The sequence below is a fragment of the Schistocerca piceifrons genome, chromosome 3 (assembly GCF_021461385.2).
Source record: "Schistocerca piceifrons isolate TAMUIC-IGC-003096 chromosome 3, iqSchPice1.1, whole genome shotgun sequence".
NCBI classification, from domain to species: Eukaryota; Metazoa; Arthropoda; class Insecta; order Orthoptera; family Acrididae; genus Schistocerca; species Schistocerca piceifrons.
The window spans coordinates 213,976,261-213,989,452 of NC_060140.1; the positions used below are offsets into that span (position 1 = coordinate 213,976,261).

Sequence of the window (13,192 nt, forward strand, 5' to 3'; positions counted from 1 at the left end):
GTATCAGTTCTGAAGCAAATGCTGTGAAGTGTTTCCTTCAGTTTAGAAATCGAGTTGAACTCATGAGGGCTTAAGTCAGGGGAGTGCAGTAGGTGGTATAGCACTTAGCAGCCCCATCAGTCCAGCAAATCAGTAACAGCTTGCACTGTATGTGCTTGAGCATTGTCCTGCAAAATGATGGTCAGGTCCTGCAGAAAGTGTCATCACTTCTGTCTCTAAGCCGGTTGTAGGTTGTGTTCCAAAAATGAACAGCATAGAGACAGAGGAGATGACACTTTCTGCAGGACCTGACCATCATTTTGCAGGAGAATGCTCAAGCACATACAATGCAAGCTGTTACTGATTTGTTTGACTGTTGGGGCTGCTAAGTGCTATACCACCTACTGCACTCCCCTAACCCCTCATAAGTTCATCTTGATTTCTAAACTGAAGGAAACACTTCACAGCATTCACTTCAGAACTGCTACAAATTCGTCAGGCAATAGACCACGCCACTCGAACTGTCAACGCAACTGGCACTGCAAAGAGTATCCTACAACTTCCACATCACTGGCAATGGGTTATACACAATGCTGGTGACTACTTTGAAGGGCAGTAAAACTTTGAAAAATGTATCTATTTTGTACGAGCTGTAAATAAATAGTTTCCACTATTAAAGTTCTAACCCTCGTATAAACTAATTCTTGAGGAAATAAAGAGCTGGTACCATCAAGTGTGTTGTTCCCCACCCCACAAACACACCTACAAAATCTGTCACACCGAAAGCTCTCTGGCTTCAAAGCCTGCAAGTTTCTTAAACAATTATCTACCTGTTGCAATCCGATGGCAAACTGACATTTATTCTTGTATTCTTAGTGCAGGTTTGATTTAGGCTATTACTTTTATTAGAAACATAGCTTTCATTCCATGCATTTTAAAGTTAATTACTTTTTTTATTTTGAGCCTGAAGTAGTTTCTCAAGTGGGGAAATTACATGATGTAATGCAACAATAATATTGTGGAATTTTCAATCATGAAAATGAACATCTAATTCTCATCTGATTATCTAGGCTTATATTTTATCCATTTAATTAAATTGCACAATAGGATTGCAAAAATGATTATCTTAGAAAGAGGGATGGAGGGTTCTTTCTTCCATTCATGTCAAAACTGAGACACTACAAACCTCCAATAACTTTGTTGACAACAGGATATTAAATTTCTCTGACATGATTTTGAGTACCAACATTCAATTTTTAACAATGCACAACAGTAATTTCACTTCTGAATGCAAAAAATTTTAATGGTAAGAAGCTAATCCACAACAAATGCATCTCTGTGTATGGTGAAAGGTGAATACTGTAGTCTCACTGCTCTGAAGAGAACTGCTCGAGTTTGTAGAAACCTCAGCTTCTGTCTGACAGTAGCTATTTAGTTTTACAGAATGACATGTCCTAATGCCCAGAATGATTTTACTCAGATTCAGTTCTAGTATTTGCATGGCTTCCCTAAGTTACTTGAAGTGAATGTCTGGACAGTTCATTTACAAGGCCATTGGTAATTTCTCTCCCATACTTGTCAGATCAGGCGAGAACTGTTTCTTTCCTTTCCTTCAACCCCCCCCCCCCCCATCTCACCTTCTTCCTTTCTAATATCCTCCATTTTCAGTCCTAATCTTTTCTTCTAATTGAAAGTTATGTTTCCTTACAATTTAAGAAACCCTAAACCGAGCGTGTCAACAGCATAGATGACTGAAAACAGAATACAACCAGTCTTTATAGGAAAAATACATTTTCAACACTCACATTTTATCTTTATGGGGAAATGCGTCAACAGCACTCTAAAACCTGTGAAACACTGGTCAGATGCAGAGAGGAATAAATATTTTCTACTAAGTCAGCTATATGAATTTTCAATGCTGCTAAGTTTGTTTATGGTAGTGCTTTCCCATTAATGATGGTACACAACATTTTGTCATCTTGAAGTTTTCTTCAATTGTCAGTAACTTTAGCATTGATGCAGGAAACTGGATAGACCCAAGTTCCAGTCTTCTTCAACAATAAAATTTCAGTTTACATTTATCTCCTTATGCCAAAGAGAAATATATACTCTGCTTTAAATGCCTTACGATTTCTTTCCAATTCTCCTTCCATTTGTTCTAGATGATTTATGTGGTGCTTATATTTAGTTTTAGAAAACCTACTAACCTATATAAACATATGCATCACTGTGGTTGATAAAATTTATTCAGGGGCACATGTATATTCATAATTTCAAGATAAATACTGGTACAAACTTCAAAACCATGTTCCTAGGACCAGGTGGAGAAGGAAAGTCTGTGTAACCATAGGCTTAAAACATTTATTTTTGTGATGCTGGAGCTTTGAATATCTGTGACATGGCACTGACATTATGACAGAAACCCTGACACAATTGTGCCTACAAGAATTCAGGCGAAGAAGACACATCAATATGCTCAGCTTCGTCATCACTGCTATGCCACTGTGAGGCAGTGTCAGGCTGGTAGTAAATCATTTGAAACACAGACAGTGTGACAGACACATGTAGTTCAAAATAAGGAAAAGTCAGCCACTCACCTATAGCGGACTAATGTGTGGACCACAGAAAACATAATATAAAACAATGTTCACATTAACTTTCAAGCTCTTGCTCTTTTTCTGCTAAAAGTACATGCATTCACACATGGAAACATACAGTACCACAGCCATGGTTCTGTACATTTGTGTGTGTGTGGGTACTTTTATTAGAAAAAGAGCAAGAGCTCAAAAGCTCATGTAAATACCGTTATCCATTACACGTTTCTATGCTCCACACATATCAGTTTGTAATATATGAGGGGTTGCCTTTCTCTTATTTTACATATTGTTCCTTGCAGGAATTTCCATTAGTTTACTTAGCCTGCTCATAACAAAGTCATGACACTAAATTTATCAATATGGTATAATGTAGTTTATGCATGATGGGTCAACAGCCCAATTCCTTTTTCATGTGAAATGACATATAGAAGGTGTTTCCAACCACTCTCTAGACCTCATCCCAATTGACTTTTTCTTGAGGGACAATACAAACTATTTGGTTTTTGCTAGTCCAAAGAATAGTGTTTCACCAGATCCAGTTATTGAAGCACCTGAGAAGGTCTGTGATGTATCTCAAACATTATTAATGGGAACAACAATGTGTTGAAAAGACAGATTCCTACTTACCCTAAAGAAGATACATTAAGCTGCAACTTAAAATGTTTTCTTTATGGTAAGTAGCAATCTATCTTTTCCTACATTGTTGATATTCCTACCTGGAGCTTCCAGTGTTTGATCATTAATAGAAAGAAAGTCAATGTTGCTCAGTTTCAAAGCTTTCAGTGAAATGGCTAATATATATTGTAACAATGAGTATGAGAGAAGTACATGAACAGCATGTTTCAAACATTTCATCTTGAAACAGTGAGGTTTGGATTTATATATTTATTTAGATTTCTGTTCTTCTCCTTGTCTCATGAACATCCTTCCATAGTCATACCATCATTTATTTTACACTCCTGTATACTGGCATAGCAACTTCACTATATTAATTAACAATCAGTAATATTTCAAGTAAATCAGAGATTCACAGAGTTTTCTTTGTGGTTAATTACTTAATCCAATTCTGCCTTAACAAAAAGGTACGTAACATTTTAAGTACCTAGATAGTTTGCAGTTAATGTTGGGATAAAAATTTAAATAATGCTAAAGCTATCTTTGAAAAATAAACTATCACTAGACTCTTTTTTCGACGCTACAAAGTAAGTTTTTTGTTCCCCCCACCTCTCTCCTTTTATGTGTTCTTTTTCTTATTGCTCCTCTACAAGAAGTTTTGCTTTACAAATTGTGTCTTAGGTGCATGCTTTAACATTGAAGTAGTATAATATTTAATTAATACCGGTCATGACATTCAAATGAAGACACATGTATATTACTTTTCTGGTTAATGTTAGAGCAATAATTTTTGCACTGAAAATCACTTTCAAATTCATTTGAAGAGTGGAGTTAATCAGCATACAGATTCTTGTAAATATGGTTGAATGAGTCATTTCCTTTTCAGCAAACACCTTACAGCCCCATCACACTCATATAAGAATAACACCCAGAGAGTTACATACCTATTTGCAATACTGGCATGAAATTTCACACTCACTGGTGCACACTCAGTTACATGCTCAGTATAACAACAAAACACTGGAACAACTACCCAATCCTAATGAAGTCAATAAAGTCAGTTAAATGTTTAGAGAGCTGTAATCATGTGTAGTTATAATTATAGCACTCATATAGACTGAACTAGGACAGCTCTAAATAACATTACTAATGAGTGCTTCCTCCCTCTCCCCCCCCCCCCCCCACCACCTTCCGTCCATACAAGTGATACAAGGAAAGTATGGCAGCCAACAAAAGAAGGGAAAGAAAGAATCTAGCTCCTTTCCTAGATAAAAAGCAAGTCAACATCAGAAAACTGAAATGCTATAATATCTGTGGCAGCAGAATGTAAGAAAAAGAAATTCAGTTATGTAAAACTGACATAATTGAAATTTAACCTCGTAAGATAAAATGACAGTTAAAGATGTGAGTCTGAAATGGAATGAGGAGTAATGGAGACACACGACACCAATCCAGAATGACGTAAAAATAATAATAAACCTTTACTTGGATCAAACTGCTGAATTCTGAACTGGAAAAACAAGTTTCTGAAACAAAGATTCTGAGGGATGTTCTCCAAGAGAGTAAATTGTCTTCTCTGTGTTTCAACCTGTATTCTGATTACATATTTAAAGAAAATCTTGTTAATTCTAAAGCTAGTGTGTGATTCTAAGGGCTCAAAATTAGTTCATTGAGGTATGCAGACCACTACAACTGTGGCTGATGATCTTGGTGGACTGAAAGCTTTGCTGACTAAAAATATAACGGCAGTGAAACAGTGGCTTAACATCAGCAATTGATTAATTATTGTGCAAAGATATCCTTCACTGTCTTCAGCAACATTAAATAAGTCTCATTACAGTTGAATGGTCAAGTGACTGAGAAGAAGGGATATTTTAATCTATATTGATTTAATGACTTGATGGTTTTTAAAATCAAATTAATCAAAAAATACTTTAATCGTTGTGAACTTGAAGGCTAAAGCAAGCAAAGTTTACAACAAAGTGATGAAGCAGCACAAATAATTTTCTTTAATCAAGCAGAAAAACCTGAGTCATTTAGACATATTATGAGAAGATACAAATGCTACTACAGTTAGTGCAAGAAAAAATGGAGGCAATATTTTGTGTTAAATGCAAAAGGAATATCATGGACACACAACATACAAGAGTAGACAGGGGTTTAAGTTTTCAATGGTTATCCCAGTTACCAATGGTTATTCCAGCTACCAAAATAAACTAGCTTCTCCTCTGCAACTGTTGATGTTTGGAAACCACAGATTGAAGCTGATAATTTCATCAGTCTGGCATAAAAAAGGCCCATTGTTTTCAGGGATTACTCAAAATACATAAAGGCCTTGAAAATACCTTTATTGGCAAATAGTTGGCTAGAGAAGCAGAAAGGACATACAGTTAAACCCCAAACTAATGAACCAGCTTTTACAGAAGTCCCGCCTTTTAGAAATGCTTCCATTGCTCCTGCTGAAACTCACATAAGAACAATGTTATAATGAACTCTGCTTTAAGAAAAGGTCCCCTTTAAGGAACTGAACATTAGAAAATTTAAATCTTGTTTTTACCAAAGTTGGTAAGTTCCTGATTTCTTTCAGTTTCACACTACATGAATGCAGTAAATGGTAATTGATTCTTTCATTCTATACCTACTTAGATCACAGCTGTTTGGTCAATAACTCTACCTCTCTTGTAGCGTTATGGCTAGATGTGCTGAACGAGTCGGAAATTTAATTCCACCTTGACTACAGTGCAACTTCGGTCACATGATCTGATGTCACAGTCACTTGATCTACAAAGGACAAGGAAGTGTATTTGTTTGTTAAAGAAGAGTCAAAGTTTTACTTTTGTGGAGTTATGGCCTGCAAACACAGATAGCTTACAATTCTGACAATCATCCACTATGTCAAAGATAATCTTAATATAAAACTTTCTAACATGGTGAAGAAATATGATTTAGCACTATCTACACCACTGGTATACTCCAAATAAGGAAGCATTAAATACTGAAGCCAACAATTCCTCTGGATCCAAATGGGAGAACATTCATATTTCATCATACACTGTAGTGGAAAATGTTCTCTTACAATGATTCCAATAAGTGGAAACATGCTCATGAAACCATCCTGAAGACTGGTGCTGAAAATTTCAGTGCAGTGAATGGCTGGTTGGATCATTTTAAAAGAGTTACAATCTGTCATTTCAAAATATAAGTGAAGAAAGTCAGACTGTGGACTCAGAAAGTGTAAACTATTGGAAGAACATTACGCTGCCACAACTGACACAAGATTTTAAGTCTAGAGATATTTTCTAGCCTGGTGAAATTGGCATCTGTTATAATTTACTTTTGGCATAAACATATACCATTAATGGAGAGAAATGCTATCACGGTAAAAGAAATAAAGAAAGAATGAAAATGGTATTGGGTGTAAGTAAACAGAGACGGAAGTGGAAAGTAACCTCTACTAATAACAGAAAATTTTAAAATTCCCAAGAGTTCAAAAACTTAACTGTCCTTACAGTTACAACAGAAATGTCTGAATGATATCAGATTCCTTAGGTATTTAGGCGTCAAGATGGGTGCAGCATGAAGGAAAATTATTATTGACCAGCACCATGTAGATCCCAAGGAAGCGTAACTTCTGAGGAGTGTAAGTGTTCCTCTCTCTGAACTATAGAAGTCATCTGCATCCACTAGACCTGTGCATAATACACCCTGTTAAAGCCAAGTACAAGGTAGCAGCTTACAGAAGTCACTTTCATTCCCTGAGAGGAAAGAAGTGATGATATTCCTTGTTCTACAGGCTACTCGTACGTTTACTGCTGCCGCCAATTCTGTACCACAACAGGCTGTATTAAACTGTAACACAAAAGCTGGCTGTGGAACATCAGTTGCTGCTGAAGATGACATTATTCCAGAAGAAGAATGGGATAGGATTACTGATAAGTCTCAAAATGTGACATTCCAGGATTTAGTTTGCCATGATGATGTCCTTACTTCCACACATGAAATGGGTGCAAGTGAATGTCTGAAATGCTTGTGAAGGAATGCTGTGAAGCAGGAACTTGTGTTAGCAATGATGATTATGAAGAAGAAGGAGAAGAAAAGAGAAGACAACTGCTCCAAGTTTCGTTGATGCTGTGCAAGGAACTGATATTGTCAGCAATTTCTTTTCCTCTTTTAATGTACATGAATCAATTTTAACTAATATCAATAAATTGGAGCAACAACTTCTTTACTCCAATATGTTGGAAGGACAACACAAACAACTCATCTTGATTTTTTTTTAAAAAAGTGTGTTCTGTGAAAAGTGTAATAACTATATATGTGTATTGTATTTAAATTTGAGTAGAGGATAATTAAATGCTTTAATTATGATTCTGGGTCACTCCTTCAGTACACTCAGGTGAAATTCCTGTTTAAGGAAAACTATTTGGGTCCCCAGAGGTCTGTTAAAAAAGGGTTTTACTGTAGCATCCTGCTGGACTACAATGCAGGGTTACTAGTATCTATTTAGTTTGAGTCTTTCCGAGAGTCATGTGACATTATTCTCTGATTATTCTAGATGACCTAATTTCTTTCACACGTTGTCTAATTTAAGATTCACAGAAATCACCATCAATTTTTAAGTTTAATACACAAAAACAAAATACTTAAACGGTAATAATTGGCAAATTAATGTAGTAGTATAAACTCCCAAATATGTACACTAAATTTTTTAAACATATCTTCATACCAAGAAACCAGATTTTCTTTGTTCAAAATACAATACTATTTACTGCTTTTTCGTTGTTTCCAAATAGCTTCAAGTTCCAAGGTACAGCTGTACAATTGTGTTTCAGTCCGGAGTGTCATCAAATAAACACCTAGTTGAACAAGATCACTTTCATTGAGGGATTTAATGGAATAGTATGAAGTTTGGAATGAGCATAGATATAGGATTTGCTAAGCAAGGCATGCAGTTAGCATCAGTATTCCACTATAAACATGCTTACAAGTGGGCAAGAAATGAATGGAACAGCACAACCTTCTGTCATACATTAGTGTATTTATTCACAAAAGATCACAAAGACCAAGTATAAGTAGATTATCTGAGTCAACTGTTCTAATTCATTCCCAATACTAACATTGTCAAAACTGAAGATTACAGAAAGCTATCAAATTAATAAGATCATTTAACATTTCACTGGTGTTCCAATGACGACATCCTGAGATTACCGCTCCACTTCCTGAAAAATAACAACAGGACCAGGTCCCACAGCATTTTTGTCAGTCATTAGTTGCTTAGATAATTTAGCACACAAGAAGGTGCAGAATACAAAGTCATCTGTGAGTTAATAATAATATTAAGGCTAATTCTACATATTACAGTCTCAAATAATGAAGCAGATCAGAATGAGCAATAATTCTTTTCTACCAGCCTGGGAATAGAAGTATCAGAGCTTTCTAACCTAATCCATTCAAACAATGAAACATTTATTGTCTTTGACTCAAACCTTAAAAACTTGGTCTACCTCACCAAATGACTGCAATGACCGCACATTTGTTAAATAAAAATATATGTCTGTCTCACAATATGTTACAGTTAGAACTATTTGTTTCCTCTTCTTTTTACATTCAAGTGTTGTCTATTATTATTACTCATGTCATGGCTAGTGTTCTGTAACATGAAACACATGCATGCATTCAGCAGAAGACACGAAACACAGAAGTTGGACAGAAATATGGAAACACTAAAAACAAAATGCATTATCATGTCCAATATGGTGTATGAAACCATTGGCATTTGAAACAGCTTCTAGTCATCTAAGAATGGATAAATACAGGGCTTGTATGGTTTTCAAGGCACTATTATACCACTCTTCCTGCAAAATACTGGCAAGTTCAGGTAATGATGGTGGAGATGGATAGCAACCACGCACCCTTCTCTTCAAAGTAGAACACAAAGGCTCATTGATATTGAGATCTTGGGACTGTGGTGACCAAGGGAAATGTGACAATTCATCCTCCCACCCACATAACCAGTCCTGGACAAGACGAACTGTGAACAAGAGTCCTATCATCTTGGAACACAATATCACCATTGGGGAACAAACATTGCACCATAGGGTGGACCTGATCAGCCAAAGTGGTCACATAATCCTTGGCAGTAATGATACCTTGCACAGTAAGCATGATGCTAATGGAATGCCATGACATTGTTGCCCGAATCATCGCAGAACTCCCACCATGTTTACTCTTGGGACATAAATGTTGCCAGGAGTTGACAACAATATAACACAAGCCTCATGACATTCTGCCATTGTTCTACAGTCCAGGTTTTATGGCTTCAGTGCCATGCTTTCTTGTTAAGGTATTTGGAACGCTCATGAGAGGTTTTGGAAGTCCAGCTTGCCCTGCAATTCCCAGCTTATGGAGCTCTCTTCATGTTGTTTTGGTGCTGACAGGATTCACAAGTGTGCGGCATTCCATTCTGCAGTGACTTTTGCAGCTATTGTCCTCTCTATTTTTCATCCCAATCCTCTTCCATGACCATCAGCCTCAATCATTAAATAACTGCTTTTGTCCACATTGTAACTTAGCACATGATTTTTTTTCCACTTTCCCCGCATGCAGTATAAATCTTCGATACGGTGCCTCTTTACGCATCAAACATTTCGACTACTCTGATTATGGGTGCAACCATCACATGTGCACCAACAATTTCATTATGTTCAAATTCACTTAGCTCCAACACAATGCACTCAAAACTACACAGAACATTTGTTTCGACCATGACTGACACTTGCAATGTATTGAAGACATTGCACAGGTGCCGTTCGTGGTCAAATACAACAACACATCCTGCAGGTTTGGATAATATCTGCATTTATATTGAAAAACGGATTTCTTGCTATGTTTACATATTTTTTTCCAACCCCTTGTATTTGAATATTTCATAACATATTCTTCCCTTTTCAATTGCCCCCTTTCTAAGTTTAACCTTGTATGAACTGTGATGTTATTAAAAGGGCTTGGCATCTGAACATGAAAAGTCAGTCATGGTTAGGAAGAGGGAATCATCTTATATACAAGGGTTGAATGAGAAGTAATGCCCCCACCTTCATTAATTTGGTTTGGATTGGAATATTTTAATAAATCAAATGCAGAAATAATCCTTAGAATGTGATGTTCAATTACCGATATTCACTTTTCCACATAATCACCAGACAATTGGATACATTTCTGCCAACAATGAACAAGTTTTCTGAAGCCGTCACAGAAGAAGTCAACACTCTGTTTTCACAACCACAGTGTCACAGTTCTCTCAATGTCTTCATCAGAAGCATAACAATGTCCCCACGGATCGTTTTCATTATCGGGTACAGATGGAAGTCAGACTGTGCTAAATCTGGACTGTATGGAAGATGCTGTACGGTGGTGAGATTCAATCTCTGAAGTTCTGCTGTGTTGGCAAGTGAAGTGTGTGGTTTGGCATTGTTATGCTGCAGGAAAACATTTCCCTTTCCTTTCGGAACCTTGCTAGCTGCCGTTTCAGAGTTTGCAGTGTTGTGATGTAATGCTCTGCATTAATTGTTGTTCCATGATCAAGGAAATCAACATGGATAACACCATCTGCATCCCAGAACACTGTGGCCATGATTTTCCAGCTGAGGGCTGCGTCTTTAATTTCTTTTTCTGGGCAAGTCTTTGTGGCGATATTCCATAGACTGATGTTTCATCTCTGGGTCATAATGGTGTACCCATGATTCGTCTCCTGTCACAATTGAATGGAGAACGTTCTCATAATGTGAGAGGAGTTCCTGGCATTTCTCTGTGAGTGGTACGACACAATCATCCTGAATCAATCTGTCACCATTTTGCTTGTGAAACTCGGTGGTTGATGTCAAGGGACGTCCAACTCTGTTTGTCACGCAGGTCAGATGTTCCCGCCTCAGCATCTTTAAACTGACTTGCCCAATGACGCAAAGTACTCACATCAACACAATCTCCATAAACTGCTTTCATTCTCTGATGAATGTCCTTTGGGGTGACAACTTCTGCTGTCAAGAATTCAATGACTGCACATTGCTTAAATTACATTGACCAACTGTCTGGGCAGGGTTCCATACTTTACACTGTAACAACACAACCGTTCAATGCTAAGGTTTCCTGCCAACTGGAGCTGTAGAGAAGAGGCTACAGAACAAGCCAGTACCTGCCACATACCAATACTGCCAACTGTTGAAGAGTTACTAAGGTGGAGGCATTACTTTTCAGTCAACCCTTGTATTTCCTTGACATTATCAAAATCAAATAAAATTCTTATTCAGTCATTTAACTGTTAAAACATTTTCTCCTATTAAAATTTTACCACTGAGACAGCACCAGTTCAAGTCACTCCATGGTATCATGAAAATAAAGCATGATGTTTAACCACTGATACAGCTGTCTTAAAAATTTGCAGTGAATTGATTTGTACAACTATTTGTAGGGAAAATAACTATGCAAGTGCCAGATAATCTGAATCACGCAACCTGCAAAGGCCATCCAACAACTAGACTTTAAAATGGAATTCTTTCTTTAAAAATCGTACATCTCAGCTGAACGCCACATTGATAAATTTACTGTTGTTGTTCGCATTATAATAATGTGTAGGGTCTACACATCATAACGTCTTATCATATATTACATAGGTCATTAAAGTAAACAATTTTTCATCATGAGAATAAAAATACATTTTGTCTTATTTCTGAGGCTAGCAGTATGGACTACCTCACAGTTAATATATTCACTCATTTACATGTTGCAAAAAAGTTCATGTTTTTGACTTTAATCTTTTTCCACAGACATCAGTGGGGCAGTGAAGCAGTATTTCGTGTTTATTGAGATAATGATTCCTCAGGTAATACAAGGCTATCATAAGAAATGGCTTTTCAACACACATTAAAACTTTTTAGCTTCCACTGTTTCACCTCAAATGGGCATTCAACTAACTAATGGATTGACCTCTCCAATGATTACTTGAAAGCTGCAAGGTGTTTGCCAGGTAATAATATAAGGTTATCACATAAAACAAGAATAATTTCAGTACCCAATTCTCAGAAAATTAAAAAATGTATTTTTTTTTCATCAAAAGAAAGCCAAAAACACAAAACAAACTGCTGAAGCTGAATACTTATTTGAAAACGGTGAAATTATTTTTTAAAACATGGCACTTTTGTAGGTATGCAGTACTTGTATTAAGATGAAATGGTAAGCCATAAGCAGTTCGTAATCTGCACACAAAAAAGATTCTTATAAATATGATCTAATAGGGATTTTGTCTGTAGGCTTCTGACAAAATGAGCTTCAGCTGTTAATAGTTGTGGGTTCTCTGGCTGTAAGTCTGGGCAAATTTCCACCAGCCAGTACCACTGTAACAAACTACTAGACGGAACCCAGTTCTATCCCCAATTTGTGAAGAGATCAAATATAACTTCAAAATACTGAAAACCAATATCCTGTTGAAAACTCTGTAATAGTGTAACTATGGAAATGCACTTCTAAGAAGCAATAAATATGGTGAAAAGACCGTCTTGTACCTACAGAAGCAAGCACAGCCATAAGAAGACCAGGAAAGGGGAGAACGTCGTGGGGAGGACGACACTCAGATTGAAAACAACTACTGTGGCACCTCTCATTGCTCTCAATAACACACGAAATCTTATTACTGTCTATTCTAAACTGACCGGAAGTAAAACCCAAAATAAATTTGCGAATACCAATGAGGTTTCCAGAAAAGCCTCTCATTAGCAAAACAAATAACTGGAGTGAAAATGATGTCACATATTGAAATAACAAACAAAAATTCATGTACATATTCTCTCTCTCTCTCTCTCTCTCTCTCTCTCTCTCTCTCTCTCTCTCTGTCTCTCTCTCTCTAGCAGACTTCTAGAAGCCATCTTCAGCAACTATTGTGCATTATTCAACACTCTTATAATAATGGGAATTCACAAAAACTGTTAACAGTAATAAAACCATGACTGACT

At 36.7% G+C, this 13,192-nt stretch overlaps 1 protein-coding gene across 4 annotated transcripts in view; it reads right to left on the reverse strand.

The window, feature by feature from the left end:
* The window catches only part of LOC124789885 (6-phosphofructo-2-kinase/fructose-2,6-bisphosphatase 2), a 372,196-nt gene that overhangs the window by 2,712 nt on the left and 356,292 nt on the right, over positions 1–13,192 (reverse strand). Inside the window, exon 10 of one of the 4 annotated variants that reach the window (XM_047257405.1) lies at positions 8,210–8,410. The exons of the other annotated variants lie outside the window; for them this stretch is intronic. Coding sequence (XP_047113361.1) covers positions 8,396–8,410 — 15 coding nt within the window. The 3' untranslated portion in view covers positions 8,210–8,395. Of the gene's footprint in view, positions 1–8,209; positions 8,411–13,192 lie in introns of those variants that run through there. 4 annotated transcript variants of the gene reach the window in all.